Genomic DNA, 18,534 nt, shown 5'->3' with positions numbered 1-18,534 from the left:
GATGCAGAAGAGCAATAAACACCGAAAATGTGCAGAAAACAGCTTCCATCACATGCCAGGGGGAAAAGTTAGAAGTAGTTGATAGCTTCCATTACACCGGTGACTAAGTCAGTAGTGGGGGTGGATGCTCTGAGAGAATAGCTGCTAGAATAAGAATAACCTGGGAAAAGTTCAGAGAGTGCCTACCTCTGCTGGTAACAAAGGGCCTTTCGCTCTGAGTGAAGAGCAGACTGTATGATGCATGTGCTAACAGCCATGCTCCACAGTAGTGAAACATGGGCTGTGACTGTTGAGGATATACATAGGCTTGAAAGAAATGAAGCTAGTATGATCTGCTGGATGTGTAATGTCAGTGTGCATACATGACAGAGTGTAAGTGTCCTGAGAGAAAAGTTGGACATAAGAAACGTCAGATGTGGTGTACAAGAGAGATGACTGCACTGGTACAGTCAAGTGTTACGTATGGATGAGAACAGCTGTGAGAAGAAGTGTCACACCCTAACAGTAGAGGGAGCCTGTGGAAGAGGTAGACCCAGGAAAACCTGTGATGAGATGGTGAACACAACCTTTGAATGTTGGGTCTCACAGAGGCAATGACAAGCAACCAAGACCTTTGGAGACATGGTGTGCTTGAGAAGACCTGGTAAGCCAAGTGAGATCGTAGCTGTGGCCTATGCCAGTGTTGCATAACCAGCCCATTTAAGAATACCCTTCAATTGTTGGTCAACATGCTGTGCTTGAGAAGACCTGTCGAGTCAAGTGAAATCATTGTTGTGGCTTGTGCCAGTACTGCCTAACTGGCACCCGTGCTGGTGGCATGTAAAAAGCACCATACGAGCGTGGTCGATGCCAGTGCTGCCAAACTGGTTCCCATGCCGGTGGAACATGAAAAGCACCATTTGAGTGTGGTTCGATGCCAGTGTCGCTTGACTGGCTCCTGTGCCAGTGGCACATAAAAAGTATCATTCAAGTGTGGTTGATGCCAGTGCCACATGGCTGGCCCATCCCCATAGTTGGTGGCATGTAAAAACACCCACTCCACTCTTGGAGAAAGGGCATCCAGCTGTAGAAACCTTGCCAGATCATATTGGAGCCTGATGCAGCCTCCTGGCACGCTAGTCCTCAGTCAACCCATGGTAGCATGGAAAGTGGACATTAAACGATGATGATGATGAATAATTATAATATAATTATAATATATGAGTGTTCACTGAAAAAAAAAAATTAAAATATAAATTTTAAGCAAAATGACAAAATGTAACTTTATATTGCTCAACTGGAATCTGTTAAAATTTATTTCTTACAGACATAAAAGTATAAATTTATGAGGAGAAACTGGCATGTTGCAACTTTCTTGCTTTTTCTCAAGAATATAAGAAATATACATGATGTGGAAAGGCTACAACCAAGAACTAAGTGACTTGTTTTGGATTTAACCTCTACAGCACATACAATGCAAAGTTTGTTAATGTTAAGCTGAAGTTGGTTAGTAATAAATTAGTAGTAAACTATCTCATAAATCGATATCTGTTAATGTTAAATCATTTCCTCAGGGAGTTAATCTTGCTGAAAGTTTTGACTGACATCAGAGTCTTATGAATTAAAGTTTTTTTATTGCAAGATAAGCAGTTTCTTATGCTTTATGGATAAGCTACATCAAGACAAGAAACTCGTTGAATCTTAGGATCAAGTAATTCCAGTTCCTCAAATGTATTTTTTTCAAAGTCATAGGCATAAAGATTTGTTTTTTCACCACCTATAATATAGATTTTATTTTCAAGTTGTGTTGCATGTGACTGAAGAAGGCCATATTCCGGTGGTGTGCTAAGAATCTCAGTCCATTGGTTAGTTTCAATATCATAACATTCATTTGTTAAACAATCTTTAAAACCGATTTCATTATCTCGGGTGTAACCACCTAATACAAATAACTTGTTGTCGATAGACATCATGCAGTGCCTTTGATGAGGGTAAAGCATTTCTGCTTTTGTTTCCCAGGTTTTTGTACTGAAACTGTAGACATACAAAAATGGAACAGGTACTGTATTTTCAGGATTATCTGTAATGCCACCACTACAGTACAAACAGTCATTAGCAAAGGCACTGGCATGATCAAATATACCAAGAGGTAAGTCAGGAATAGCCACCCAAATATTTTCTTCGGGGAAATACATCTCACAGTTTTGGAGAATAACTTCCACTTCATTGTTGTCTACAAACATATGGTTGATGCCACCCAAAACAAACAGATTGTGGTCAGAGCTGCACATTGCAAAAGAAACTCGAGGGTTTTGCATTGAAGCAATTTCGGTCCAAGTTCTAAAGCGAGGGTCATACATAAACACACAATTCGAACTGCAATAATTGGTAGTATAACCTCCAGCAACAAACAAAAAGTTTCCAAGCACTGTTTCTCTTGTATGCTCATATCGAATGTGCAGAGGAGAATCTAATTCTTCAACACAAAGTCCAGGGTTATCTAGATCTTTGTAAGCAATATTTGTGCATATGTCATCCGGAAAGAAAATCATGGCCAATACACTGTGTGCTCCCCTTGGAAGAAACTTATCATCATTCTGAAGACATTGTGCTTGGATGCATAAGGCATAATTCTTTGCAAATTCTATCTCATTGTGAATTTCTTCAAACTCGTGCACTAAATCAGGAATTGATTCTAGTTCTTCAAGCTCCATAAGCGAAAATCGTATTTCTTTAAGAAGTGGCAGCAGAGAAGGTTTGCGAGTGCAAGGATCTTCATCAACCCAATCAAGGATAATTTTAAAAAGGAAATGTTCATGGGCTTCCACATATACATCACATTGAAGAAATGCTAAGAGGAGGTTTTCCGGAAGATTCTGTAAGAACTTGGGCTGCTCTACTAACTCATTAATACTTAAAGCAAGTACTTGAAGAATATCAGGTTGTAAGTCTCCAAGAGCATATTTATCTGCTAGGTTTTGTACATATGTATAATTTTCTAAACTCATATATTCTACCAGGAAGTTGCAGCACACATCAACAATCCAGTCAGCTTGGAAGAATCGAGCTACTTCTAAGACATCTTCAATGTTTTCTGGACAAATTGTAATATTACCATGGTAGAAGTAGTCTAAGATTGCAGAAAATCCCTTGGGACTGATATCTTTAATTTCAATAGCATCTTGTTCTTTTTCCTTCATATCATGGTGGAACATAGCCGAAAAGTAATCGCTGGCTTCAGAAAGAACCTGTTTATGCACTCGGAAACTTGTCCCGCCAACAGACAACTTAATGTCACATTTTGAATCATAGATCTTGTGCGGAAACTTCTGGTAGTTTTTATTTAGATATTTGATTTTGTTTTGAGAAATCTTCATACAATCCATTGCTGGTATATTATTTATGTTTAAGTTTTTGCAGTTGTAAATGGAATCTTCCGAAGAGGCTGACTGAAAAGAGAAAAGAAGGAAAAATAATGGAAATTAGTAATTACAGTAGATTTTGTAAATAAATAAATCACTGATGCCACCACCAGCATCACCACCATTACCATCATCTTTAATGCCAGTTTTCCATACTGGCACAAATAATACTGTTTGAGAGAATCCAATAAAACAGAGAACTGCATTGAGCTCCTATGTCTGCTTTGGCATGCTTTTTATGGTTGGATGATTTTGCTAATACCAATCAGTTTTCAGAGAATACCAGGAACTTTTTCCATGACACCAGCACTAGTGAAGCTGCCACAAGTAACTTGCAGAACAAAGAAAAAAGCCACCTCAATTGAGTGTGAATGTAGTAGAGGGGGGAGTGGCTTTGTGCCAGGTATTGAGAAGTTAAAGCAAGATAAAGGAACAGGCAAAAGTGTCTTGATGTATAATAATTTCATTGGGGTATTTAACCCTGATGTTTTCTGTATCAAGCTCATCCAAAGATATTGGCTATCAGATGCTAGCATGGCTGTGTGGTAGAGAAGCTTGTTTCTCAACCATGTGGTTTCAGGTTCAGGTTCACTGCAAAACACCTTGGGTAAGTTGCTTCCTACTATAGTCTCAAGCCAACCAGAGCCTTTGAGTAGATTTAGTAGACAGAAACTGACAGAAGCCTATCATGTGTGTGTGTGTGTGTGTTTGAGTGTATTTTTGTCTTGACATATATTGGTTATAACAGAACATCATCATCTTACAAGCAATGATGTTGTTTGTTTCCAGTCTTCTATGGAAAATATGCCTTGGAATGTGAAATATTACCTAACTAGAAAATAAGTGACAGCTGGTGACAGGAAAGGCAGCTGGCCATAGAAAATCTGCTCAACAAATTTCATCTGATGCGTGCAAGCATGGAAAAGTGGACACTGATGTTGATGCTTATACACATGTACACATACACCTGTACATATGTAGACACACACATACATTTATATATATATGAATACACACACACACTAAAGATCAAATTACCTGGGTCTTCACAATAAATTTGACCCTCCTCTCAAGTATAGTGTTACACAATCACTAAATATTCCGTTGTTAATCTTAAACATGCTTTAAAATGATAGCCTTATTTTAACACACACACTGACATATAAAGAATAGTTTACTTTTCTCAGGTTTTAATCATTAAATGAAACCTATTGTGTGTTTGCTACCAGCTGAAAGAGAATGAAAAGTGCATTTGAAATTTATATAGCTGAAAACAAAGGATCCAACTTTAGTTCTATAATGCTAGGTAATACTTACTTCTCCTGACCATTCAAATTGAACTCCAATACATGCCAACTATATAACTGATTGAACATACACCAAAGAAACATTAGTTTTATATATATATATATATATATATATATAATACGAGGGAATATTATTCCAAACTTACAGGGAAAAATTCAATTTAGAAATACTAAATCAAATTTCACAAAATATAATATATATATATATATAAATTAGAAAAAAAACACCATTTATCAATTCAATAATGAAAAATTAAATTAAACAATTTAGAAAAATTACATATTATAAAAAGATTAAATATACGATAAAACATATAACGATGATTACATAATGTGCAAAATAATAAGTAAAACATATATAATATGTAATTTTTCTAAATGGTATAAGTTAATTTTTCATTATTTAAATGATAAAAGGTGTTTTTTTTCTAATTTATATATATATATATATACACACACACACATTATAATACATAATCCTGCATTTAATATGACGAGAATGATAAGTAGGAGATGCAGAGCTGAGGACTGACACAGCGCTCAACATTCAACTAACTTCCACTAGCTACTACTGATGGTCTGAGTCAAAAGAGCCACCTAAAGTATTGAGCTTGTACTTCCAGAATTACAATTTTCTCTATGTGATACATGACCCATAAGGAGAACACTAGGCTGTGCTCTACATTGAGCTGAAAAATGTGTGTGTGTGTATGTGCATGCATGTCTGTTGTATAGATATACAAACCAGATTTCCTGTAAAAGTGTTCCTTAAATCACTATTTCTTATCTCAAATAAAATCAGTTTTTCTGACGATTCTTCATATTTTTACTTGCCTCCCTACATACTGACCACTGCATTCTACTTCTCCATTTCACTAATAATAAAGTACCACCCTTTGTTTTTCCTGTTTATGCCCACCCCTAATCCTCGTAAGTATGTTCCTCCTCTGCCTTTTGTTTTTTTTTGTACCTTTGACTCTTAATCTGTTTTCTTTTCTATGATTTCCAATCACAGTATTGATTTTGTTGACCAGCAACCAGACCTTCCTTCTTTAGTTAACACCCACATTTTGTGAAAAATTGTCTGATGTATGGTTATAAGGTGAGCCATTTTAAAAAAAAAAATTTCAGTGTTTGAATAAGCCCTTGAGGACAAAACCTGAAGTTTGAATCATAGTGTCGTGTCGTGTCATATCATATATATATATGATAAGTAGCTTGCTTACCAACCACATGGTTCCAGGTTCAGTCCCACTGTGTGGCACCTTGGGCAAGTATCTTCTACTATAGCCTTGGGCTGACCAAAGCCTTGTGAGTGGATTTGGTAGAAAGAAACTGAAAGAAGCCTGTCATATACATATATGTGTGTGCATATGTTTGTGTGACTGTGTTTGTCCCCCCACCATTGCTTGACAACTGATGTTGGTATGTTTACATCCCCGTAACTTAACAGTTCAGCAAAAGAGACCAATAGAATAAGTACTAGGCTTACAAAGAATAAGTCCCGGGGTCGATTTGTTCAACTAAAGGCAGTGCTCCAGCATGGCTGCAGTCAAATGACTGAAACAAGTAGAAGAATACAAAGAAAATAAGATAAGGTAGAAAATGCTAAAATAATTTTATCATGAAGTACAGTTTAGTACCGGTTTCAGTCTTAAAATTATTTTATTACTTCATGATAAAAAAATTTTAGCATTTTCTACCTTGTCTTATTTTCCTTATATATATCAACTCATGTGTTACTTTTCTACCCATTTTCATTCATTCATTCATTGTTCGACCGTGGTTGAGACAATGGAATTTACTATGTTATGCCAGACTTCACGGTCCATCATAGCATTACGGAGGTCCCTTGCTGGATGCCTGTATCCCTGGAGATTACATCAGGGTAGGAGAGTGTGTGCCCTCTGGCATCGCGAGCAGATGGCTTCCAGAGGAGAAGAGTAGAAATTACCTCGTTTTCAGCTCTACAACAATGTCCAGCAAATTGAACTCTTCTACCTTTCACAAGAGATGATACAGGTGGTAGTTTCCCATATATTTGTACTTTGGTTGGATGACGCTTCCATGAGAGATTTTGAGCTCTCATAAGGAGGCGAGTGTAAGTTCCATCCAACAGCCTCTCAAGCTTCTTTGATAACGTCTAGGTTTCTGAGCCATATAGTAGAATTGGTTTGACTGTGGCTTTGAAGATTTTAAGTTTGAAATCTCTACTTACACACACACATATGTATTTAATTTTTGAGTTATTAGTGAAGGATTATCAATCCGGGCAAAATACTTTATAAACTCTCTGTGAGTACACCAAGCTAACAATAGTGTTTAGATAAGTAAAGAACAGCGGATTATTGTGGCAGTGTCTGAGGTTATAGTTCATCACCATTCTATGTTGTGAATCCATAGTTGTGTTCCAGTTATACTGGTTTTTGCACACAGAGATATACAAGACAAATATTTGATTTTTGTGTTATTTCATAAGATCCTTGATGTGAAATCATTTGTTGAAATAGATATGTTATATTTGCAAGGTCATTTGGCAAATAAAAAACAGTGACACTGGTTCTATTTCATTTCTTTTAATGATTAAAAGTCAACTAGTTCACTGATAAACCAATTAATTAAATGATGGCTTGATTAATCATGAGATCAACTGGTCAGTCAGTTGGTTTGTCAAAGTTCTTTTGTTGTCATTTGGAACCTCACAAATGACATACTCTCATAGCTCTAATGCTAACACATTAATTCAAACTGGGTCTGTTAAATGTTATTTTATATTTATACTTGTGGGGAATGTGTGTGAATGAGAGTGTGTGTGTGATGCTGAAGGTATGAGTGTATGTTATTCAATTTTTCTGTCTTGTTTTGTCATTGTCTATGTATGTGTGTGTGTGTGCACATGCATGTGACAATAGATGTGTCTGTGTGCACATGCTTGTTACTTATTTTAGTGTTTTATTGTATCTACATAGGTTACAGTTCTATAGCCGAGAGCTTTCTTATCCTCATCATCATCGTTTAACGTCCGCTTTCCATGCTAGCATGGGTTGGACGATTTGACTGAGGATTGGTGAACCAGATGGATGCACCAGGCTATAATCTGATCTGGCAGAGTTTCTACTGCTGGATGCCCTTCCTAACGCCAACCACTCCGAGAGTGTAGTGGGTGTTTTTACGTGCCACTGGCACGAGGGCTAGCCAGGCAATGCTGGCAGCAGCCACGCTCAAGTCATGGTTTTTACGTGCCACCTGCACAGAAGCCAGTCCAGTGGCACTGGCAATGACCTTGCTCGAATGTTTTTTTACATGTGCCAGTAAGGCGATGCTGGTAACGATCATGTTTTTTCCTTTTTACGTGCCACTGGCACAGAAGCCAGTCAGCTGCTCTGGCAGCAATCACACTCAGATGGTGCTCTTAGTGCTCCACTGGCACGGGTGCCAGTCATCATTCTTATATAAACAATCTATCCACACCTATATGTATTTATTCACAAACATCCACATATATATATATATATATATATATATGCACCTACAAACATTTATGTGCATACATAGATAAATATGTATATATACTAATATTTGCTTTTATATATGAAAGCATGTGACCTAGAGATTAGGGTGTCACACACATGATCACAAAATTGTGGTTTGAATCCAAGAAGTACATTGTGATCTTGAGCAAAACACTTCATTTCACATTGCTTCAGTCCACTCAGTAGTAAGTGGGTATCCCTGTGACAGACTGACATCCCATTTCAGGGGAATGTTAGCCTGCATGTCTAACCAGTATATACACATATATATACATATATATACATATATATATATATATATATATATATATATATATAACGGGAAGGTTTACGAAAATAAACAAAAGACGAAGGCGGGTGGAGTACAAACAAACAAATGTATTAGTATGGCACTCAGGAATAGAAATAGAACAAGTCTTTTACGTTTCGAGCCTACGCTCTTCGACAGAAAGATACACAGACAAAAACAAGGAGAGAAAAAGAATGCATGTAGAAGCTAACGATCTATCATGGCATTCTGACTTCGGACGTGTATATATATATATATATATATATATATATACACACACATATATACGATGGGCTTCTTTCAGTTTCCATCTACCAAATCCACTCACAAGGCTTGGGTCAGCCGAGGCTATAGTAGAAGACACTTGCCCAATGTGCCACGCAGTGGGATTGAACCTGGAACCATGTGGTTCGTAAGCAAGCAACTTACCACACAGCCACTCCTATGCCTAGTCATTGCTAATTTTTCTATATTATTTTCCATACTTGCTAACATACATGCCTATTAGTATATAAAAATTATTGTTCCAAACAGAGGAACAAAGACAGACATTGAAAAAAGGAGGAACAACCCTCTAAACAATTTTTGGCTTTATGCCTGTTTTGGCAAAAGTGTATGTGTGTGTCAGTTGGGGTATGTATTCATACAATTACACACCAGCACAAAATATCCATGCACGTGTACACATGCACACACACTCATGTATATATGTATAGTAGAGGTGAGTAAGTATGCCTGGGATCTAGAGATGGTAGTGGTGGTTGGAAGGCCATTGCTATTTCTCTTATTCTGTTTATCATATTCTGTGTTTCTGATATGTACAGAGTTCCTTATATTTGTCATAATCTAGCATCTAGTGGATATGCAGATAAGACCTTTACTTCAGTATTATTCAGCATGGTGTCATATTTATGTTTATCATCTGCATCTTTTTTCTTTTATCTTTTACTTGTTTCAGCTATTAGACTGTGGCCATGCTGGAGTACCACCTTGGAGGAATTTCAGTTAAACTAATTGACCCCAGTACTTATTTTCTTTTTAAGTGTGGTAATTATTCTATCAGTCTCTTTTGCCAAACTGCTAGGTTATGAGGATGTAAACACACCAACACTGGTTGTCAAGCAGTGATGAGAGACAAACAGACACATACACACACCACAAACATATATATATATATATATATATATATATATATACAATCAAACGAATAATAACATATGATGGATAATTGTCAAATACACCAAGGGGATTTATGACTTGTCAGGCACCCTAGAATATACCAACAATGTACTATTAAAGTAATACTTGATTTGGACCATTCCCTCGGTGCTAAATACTCATAGGGTTGGTTTTCTCTGTGTACACAACCGGAATGTCCTATTTGATACTTATGAACCATAGGCTGGAACCACAGGTTTATCAAACCCAACTTGGTGCATATCTTTTCAAGTACCTGATTCTATCTGAATCCTTATTTTACTATCTATATATATACAGTAGTACCTTGGTTTACAAATACCTCTGATCCCAAATAAATCGTGAAAACGTTATATACACACACACACATGAAAAGCACCAGTACCAGTGTTGCATACAAGCACCCAGTACACTCTGTAGTGTGGTTGGTGTTGGTAAGTGCATCCAGTCATTGAAATCAAGCCAAAACAGACATGGAGCCTGAACAGCCCTTCAACTGGGTCAGCTCCTGTCAAACCGTCCAAAACATGCCAGCATGGAAAACAGACATTAAATGATGACAACAACAACAATGATAATGATGATATACATATGGAGTTGCAGTTTGCTGTGAGCATGCTCAAATGACTTGGGGTTCAATTCAGTATGTTAAGCAAAGAAGAAAGAACATTCGGGTTCTTTGGCAAAAACAGATGGATCCATTCCCAATGTGCTGATAAAAGCATTGGATTCATCTGCATTTTGAAATGTTTGAAAGAATGTAGGTGGCACCAATGCTCAGTATTCATGTGAATTACCATTAAGAAATTCATGGTCATTAGGCAAGTACTAGAGACATGCATTATGATTGGGTGTGCCATTTCACCATTTCTTTTAATCATGGCAAATGTGATAAAGATTATAAGCAACCAACTTACAACTGACATTTTGTAATGTTATCTTTATTACACACAAATTACTTTATTTGGAAATAGGTGAGGGTTGATGACATAAAGGACATTTGGGATGTAGAAAAGTTGCCTCAGTATATATTTTATATATACTAGCAGTATCGCCTGGCGTTGCTTGGGTTTGTTTCGACCCTTTAGAATTGGAATTTTTGAAAAGTAAAAATTTTGCAATATGTAGCTTGTTATTCTCTTTAAGTGAACATTTTTCTGGTTGAACTACACCGAAAAATGGCGACACAACAGTAAAAAAATCATAAAAAATAGAGATTTTCATAGAAAAAAAGCACTTTTTTGATGTAAATAATTTTTGGTGTTAACATGGTCCGATTTGAATTTTTTCTTCTACGCAAGCCTTCTTCTATCATACTCTCAATTTTGGTCAACTTGAGCTGCAGGGCCGCGGAGGAGATAGTGTTAGTTGAAGGCTACCAAACCTGCCATACACAGACAACTTCAGCTTTATATATAGAGAGATATAGCATGATCTTTAAACACTGGACCTCACAGAGGTGATGATAAGTGACTGAGACCGTTGGCGATATACTGTGTTTGAGAAGACTCATCAAGCCAAGTGAAATCATATTTGTGGCCAATGCCAGTGGCACATAAAAGCACTCATGCTGGTGACACATAAAAAGCACCCATTACACTCTTGGAGTCGTTAGCATTAGGAAGGGCATCCAGGAGTAGAAACCATGTCAAATCAAACTAGAACTTGGTGCAGCCCTCTAGTTTACCTATTCCAGTCAAACCATCTAACCATGGAAAGCAGACACTAAATGATGATGATGGTATATATATATATATAGTTATTATTGATCTGTGCAAAATACTTTATAAGCTCACTGTTAGTACACCAGGCAATATTGTTTAGATTAATAAAAAAAAATCTGTGTATTTATGTGGCAGGGCCCAAAGTTATAGTTTATCACCATTCTATATCGTAAATCTGTGGTTGTGTTCCAGTTATACTGATTTTTACAGAGTGATATACAAGACAAGGCATAAATAAGGATCATGACATATTTTCTTTATTGTAGTAAATTTGACTTATAGCTGTTTCCAGTTGTCACTATAGGTTCATTATAGATAGGTGTACAATAGTTGGAAAGTATCTGACCTGAAAACAATGTAAATGTTTTTGTATGTGATGACCTAATTACAAATATTAATGTTTTTATGACTGTCCTTTTCTTAATTTTGGCCATCCTCTGCCCCTTGTTCTATAGAATGTATCCCCTCCATTATTATTTCTATTCCTTCCTATCTTCCTTTTTTTCCTTCTCTTCCCATTTCCTCTTTATCTTCCACTTACCTACACTAATTCTTATTGCCTCTACCATTGCTTCAGTTCTGCTTTGTTATAGCCAGAAATGACTCTGAGGAAAGTAGCATTAACTTTTTAGGTCCTTCAATTTTTCCCAGCTGATCAATTGACCAAATAAGTAAACCTATCAATAATGAACCTATAATGAACCTACAGGAAACAGCAAAAGAGAACAATAGAATATGTACTAGGCTTAAAAATAATAAGTCCTGAGGTAAAATTATTTGACTATAATCCTTCAGGACATTGCTCCAGCATGGTCACAGTCAAATGACTGAAACAAGTAAAAGAATAACAGAATAAAAGAATTCTATCAGTCACATTTGCTGAACTACTAAATTATGGGAACATAAACAAACCAATACCAGCTATCAAGCAGTGGGGGCAGACAAACAAACACACACACACACACATATATATATATGAGGGAGTGCTGAGGAGTTTCTGGGTTTAAGGATATTGCAAAAGGCCTGGTTGGAGGCCCAACTGTCCAAATTCTTTTACACAGCTTAGAAAACCTGAAAGACCAATGCAATAAATGTGTGAATCTGAGAGGGGAATATGTTGAATAAAATCATATTTTCTTTTACCCTAAGTCAGGAAATTTTCAGCATCCCCTCATATATACATACATATCTAAATAAATAAATAGATAAAAAATGTTTCCTTCTCGAGTTATGCCAGGCTCATGAGGGCTGGTTTCCTGGTTTCAATGGTATATATATTCTCCACCTGGACAGGATGCTGGTTTAACACAGGATTATTTTTCCCAGCTGAGGGGACTGAATGCAAACACACACACACATGACAGGCTTCCATATAGTTTCTAGCAACCAATTTCACTCACAAGGCATTGGTTGTCCTAGTCCTATAGTAGATGACATTTGCTCAGTGTTCCATACAGTGATACTGAATCCAAAACCATGTGGCCGGAAAGCAAGTTTCTTAGCCATACAGCCAGAAAAACTTTTATTGGAAAAGTCTACATAGACGTAGGAGTGGCTGTGTAGTAAGTAGCTTGCTTATCAACCACATAGTTCCGTGTTCAGTCCCACTGCGTGGTACCTTGGGCAAATGTCTTCTACTATAGCCTCGGGCCAACCAAAGACTTGTGAGTGGATTTGGTAGACGGAAACTGAAAGAAGCCTGTCGTATATATGTGTGTATATATATATATATATATATATATATATATATATATGCGTGTATGTGTATGTTTGTGTATCTGTATTTGTCCCCCCAACATCGCTTGACAACCGATGCTGGTGTGTTTACATTCCCGTAACTAAGCAGTTCGGCAAAAGAGACCGATAGAATAAGTACTAGGCTTACAAAGAATAAGTCCTGGGGTCGATTTGCTCGACTAAAGCTGGTGCTCCAGCATGGCTGCAGTCAAATGACTGAAACGAGTAAAAGAGAGTGTAACTTGTGACAGTATGGGGTATATCAGGACATCATTCATTGGCAGAAACTTTGTGGAAGACAGTTAAATCTACCTTGAGTGATATAACCAGTTGTATCATCAGAGAATTTCATTTGATTGCATGCACTCAATCAATACGAATTACAAACATTTTTGGAAGAAATAGAAGAAACTGAATACAATGATTTGTAGTACCATACTATTGTAAGATGGCTTAAAACACTGAAGTTATCTCAAGTTTTTTTCAGCTCTCAATGTCAACTGACATGTTTCTTGAATGAGGAAAATCATGTTCATCAGTTACTTGCAAATAATGAATGGTTGGAAGAATTGACACACTCAGCTGTATAAGGACAGTGTGTGTGTCATTGTGTCCATATATATATATATATATATATTTTATTTGTTTCACTCATTTGACTGCAGCCATGCTGGAGCACCGCTAGTACTTATTCTATTGGTCTTTTTTGCTGAACCGCTAAGTTACAGGGATGTAAACACACCAACATTGGGTTGTTAAGCGATGGTGGGGGAACAAACACAGACACACACAATATATATATATATATATATAATGACAGGCTTCATTCAGTTTCTGCCTACCAAATCCACTCACAAGGCTTTGCTCAACCCAAGGCTATAGTAGATGACACTTGCTCAAAGTACCATGCAGTGGGACTGAACCTGGAACCATGTGGTTGGTAAGCAAGCTACTTACCACACAATCACTCTTGCTCCTATATATATATATATATATATGCTTTTTTTTTAAAGCTGCAAAATTATCACAAAACTGTTACTCAGAATTTCATTTTCCAGTTTGTTGAACAGTTGTGATGAATACTGAATTAAAATTGTATTTTAAAACTGAAATTCTAAATTCAGCATTCATCACAACTGTCTGAGAACTGGGAATGTGAAACTGAGTAACAGTCTTGTGATAATTTTGCAGCTTTAATAAAAGCATATTACTCTACTTTTGGTATTCTAGTGCTATTTTCTTCCATCTTGTTTTGCATCAATGTGCTTACTTGCATGTACACACACACATGCACAAAGACTTCCATATGATCAATGCAAGCATAAGAAAGTAGGAAAGTAGATTTTAAAATGATAATGATAATTATGAAGATAATGGCAGGGAAAAATCTAATGGCTATGTGATTGACCTTACTTTCAGAGTAGATAGCTATATATTTCCCCCTCTTGTAATAGTCATTGAACTGCGAACCATTGACAAAAGAAGGGGAGTTAGGTAATTGCTTTCATTAGTTTAAAGCTGTTTCTGCTATAAGGAACAGTGCAGCTAGAGTTGAGTACTAGTTTAACCTTACATAGCGTCTTCAGTTCTGATCTGATGATTTATATAAGACTCCGTGCTGCTAAACATTATTGATAAAGAGGGGTATAAGTATATTGAGCATTAATAACTAGTTACTGGTACCATTATGGCTAAGTGAAATCATAATATATACACACACAAACATGTATATATATCATGTAAGTCATCAACATTATCTTCATCAAAGGCAGCGAGCTGGCAGAAGCATTAGCACGCCAGGCGAAATGCTTAGCGGTATTTCGTCTGCCGCTACATTCTGAGTTCAAATTCCGCCGAGGTCGACTTTGCCTTTCATCCTTTCGAGATCGATTAAATAAGTACCAGTTATGCACTGGGGTCGATATAATCGACTTAATCCATTCGTCTGTCCTTGTTTGTCCCCTCTGTGTTTAGCCCCTTGTGGGTAGTAAAGAAATAACATTATCTTCATCATCATTTAACATCCACTTTTCCATGTTAGCATGGGTCAGGCAGAATTTGTTGAGGGAGATTTTTCTATGACTAAATACTCTTTTTGTCTCTAATCCTTAGCTGTTTCCAAGCAAAGTAATGTTTTCCATGGACAAACATACTTTTTACTGACAACTGAAAATGAATATGCTTCTTTACAATCACTATATGATGCTATGACAACACACACACATACATACAAAACAGGCTTCTTTCAGTTTCCATGAACCAAATTCTTCACAAGGCTTTAGTTGACCTGGAGCTAAAGTAGAAGGCACTTATCCAAAGTGCCACACAGTGGGACTGAACCCAAAACCTCATGGTCAGGAAGTAATCTTCTTACCTACACAGCCACTCCTGCTGTGTATAAAAAATCATCGAGTAATTAGTCATCATTAAACCATTTCCTATCTAAAATTAAATCCTCTTGACTTACAGTAGTAAACTCCATGTAACACAATGAGCTGCATTGACTCATACTTCCTAAGTTCAATTAATTTCACAGGCAAAATATGTTTCTTTATATAAACCTATATTTATTGTAGTTAATATACATAAACATGTTGAGTTCAAATTCTGTTGAGGTCGACTTTGCCTTTTATCCTTCAGGGTCAATAAAATATGTACCAGCTGAGTACTGGAGTCGATGTAATCAACATACCTCCTCCCCAGAAATTGCTAGCCCGCTGTGTAGCCACATGGTTCTGTGTTTAGTCCCGGGGGGGTGGGGTGCACCTTGGGCAAGTGCCTTCTACTATAGCCTCAGGCTGACCAAAGCCTTGTGAGTGGATTTGGTAGATGGAAACTGAAAGAAGCCCATTGTATATATGTATATATCTATGCATGTGTGTCTTTGTTTGTCTCCCCACATTGCCACTCAATAATTGGTATTAGTGTGTTTACACCCTCATAACTTCCCAGTTCAGCAAAAGATAGAATAAGTACTAGGCTTAAAAAAAAGGCTCTGGGGTCAATTTGTTCAACTAAAAACCCTTCAAGGTGGTGCTTTAGCATGGTCACAGTCAAATGACTGACACAAGTAAAAGAATACACACACACACACACATGTAAGTTAACATACAATGAGAATAGCAAAAGTGCTTCTAGATACATCAGAGTTTTGAATATGAGAATTGGGGTTGAAAACTGTTCATAAATGAGTGATGTGAGTATAAGGAGCTATGCAATTTAATAAATTAAGGTCAGTCCAGGTTGAGATACAACTATAGGCATTAAAGAAAACTGAAGAAGAATATAATGGGTTATCAAGAACAGGAGGAAACTAAGAATCACATAGTCTTCAAGAACACAAAATGATGTGGATACAGACCAAAAGGGATAAAAACAAAAGAATAAATAAATTAATTAGGATTAACAGAGACTCTGGGTGTGTGTGTGTGTGTCATTGTTTATTTTTATGTCCATTTTTCCATGTGAGTATGGGTTAGGCTAATATATAACTGAGTTACTGTTTTACAGCTGGATGACTTTCCTGTCACAGCCCCTTACCTGTTTTTCAAGCAAGGGATTATTTCTTCAAAATGTCTTTTAAAGCACAACACCTGCATATAGTTTGGTGGAAAATGACATCATCATAAATGATTGCAGCCCATAAGTTTTGGAAGAGCAAATTAAACAAATATGCACTGGAGTGGTTGTGTGGTAAGTAGCTTGCTTACCAACCACATGGTTCCAGGTTCATTCCCACTGCATGGCACCTGGGGCAAGTGTCTTCTACTATAGCCTCGGGCCGACCAAAGCCTTGTGAGTGGATTTGGTAGACGGAAACTGAAAGAAGCCTGTCGTATATATATGTATGTGTGTGTATATGTTTGTCCCCCCCAGCATCGCTTAACAACCGATGGTGGTGTGTTTATGTCCCTGTAACTTAGCAGTTCGGCAAAAGAGACCAATAGATTAAGCGCTAGGCTTACAAAGTTCTGGGGGTCGATTTGCTCAACTAAAGGCAGTGCTCCAGCATGGCCACAGTCAAATGACTGAAACAAGTGAAAGAGAGTAAATACACAGAAACACAAGCAAGAACACACGTGCGCACACACACACATACACACTCGTATATACACTTTCTGACTTTGTTTTCTAATTAAATCCCAGGTTTGGTAATCCTTGCCAACTCTAGCATAGAGTATCATAATTTTATCAAATCAAGGCATCTTGCACACAAGTTCAACTGTAGACACTCACTAGGGTATCACTTCTGTTGTTTGACAATAGGCAATCAGTAAATCCACATGGAGACTCTTTCAACTCAGAAAATGTGAAATTCTTTACCTCAAATACTACACCATCACCTGCTCTCCCACTCCAATAAAACAAATAGCCATCAAACTGTTTTATGAAGTGACCCTCTTCAGAGAATATTGTTTCAGACAAAGCCATTTAATCCAAGTTATATCACTGTAGCTCCTTTGCTACAAGTGCTGCTCTTCTTTTGGGGAGTGTTGCACAGGACTCATAATTTAAGAAGGTGCAAAGATCTGAACATTGTTACAAGGATAAGATGACAGCTAAGCCCAGGTTGTAGTGCCCAAGGACACCAGCCAAGTCGAAACCCTTTTACTATCGGTTCCAAAGCCATTATTGCCATTAGTCTGTAAATTATCATAATTTTCCATGGCCAACCATATTATGCAACATATAATAGAGATGTTTAAAAATGTTATAAGTCCAGCAGTGTCTGGGTTTGAAGCTTTTTAAAGTGAGGAAAGGCCCTTTACAGGTCTAATCCCACTCTGAGCAATGTATACATTTGCCTACAAAAAGTGTCAGGTCATTCTTAGTGCTACTGGTAACATGTAACTCAGTACAAACTGTCACACGGTTGGACTACCAGCAACAAAATTGGCAATCCTACCAAGCTTGCTCGGTAAAGAAGCACACAAAAGCACATAAATGTTGATATTTGCTGGTCATTGTTTGAACAAAGAGGTACTAATGTCGACTATCTTTGCTGGTATTATGACCAGTTGCTCAGTGCTTTCAAAGACCTGTGAAATATAGAAATCACTTGCCTGTAAAACAGGTAAGGATTGTCAAAAAGAAAAGCTTCCTGCTCTAAAATCCTGCCTCAAAATCAATACCATCCAAGCCATACAAGATTACAAAAATAGACATTAATTAAACAAATGGACAACACACACACATACACACAATATGATAGTGTGATTTACAATTACACAAAAACTTTGAGTAGCGAATCATACAGACTCATCTTTTAATAGATATTATACAAGCACACACACACATTTCACTGATTCTTTCATATACCATCACTGCTTTTGATTATGTTGGTCA

General features: G+C 37.0%; 1 protein-coding gene across 7 annotated transcripts in view; it reads right to left on the bottom strand.

The window, feature by feature from the left end:
• Window positions 1-1,262: 1,262 nt before the first annotated feature.
• LOC115214084 (kelch-like protein 26) overlaps window positions 1,263-18,534 on the bottom strand; it is an 81,323-nt gene continuing 64,051 nt past the window's right edge. For 6 of the 7 annotated variants that reach the window (XM_036506679.1, XM_036506660.1, XM_029783134.2 and 3 more), the window contains exon 2: window positions 1,263-3,428. In XM_036506679.1, the coding sequence (XP_036362572.1) occupies window positions 1,641-3,365 (1,725 nt within the window). In that variant the 5' untranslated portion in view covers window positions 3,366-3,428 and the 3' untranslated portion in view covers window positions 1,263-1,640. Of the gene's footprint in view, window positions 3,429-17,638; window positions 17,645-18,534 lie in introns of those variants that run through there. The other variant, XM_036506670.1, reaches the window with a different exon arrangement.

The sequence above is a fragment of the Octopus sinensis genome, linkage group LG1 (genome assembly GCF_006345805.1).
Source record: "Octopus sinensis linkage group LG1, ASM634580v1, whole genome shotgun sequence".
NCBI lineage: Eukaryota > Metazoa > Mollusca > Cephalopoda > Octopoda > Octopodidae > Octopus > Octopus sinensis.
This window is presented reverse-complemented; position numbering and strand designations above follow the sequence as displayed.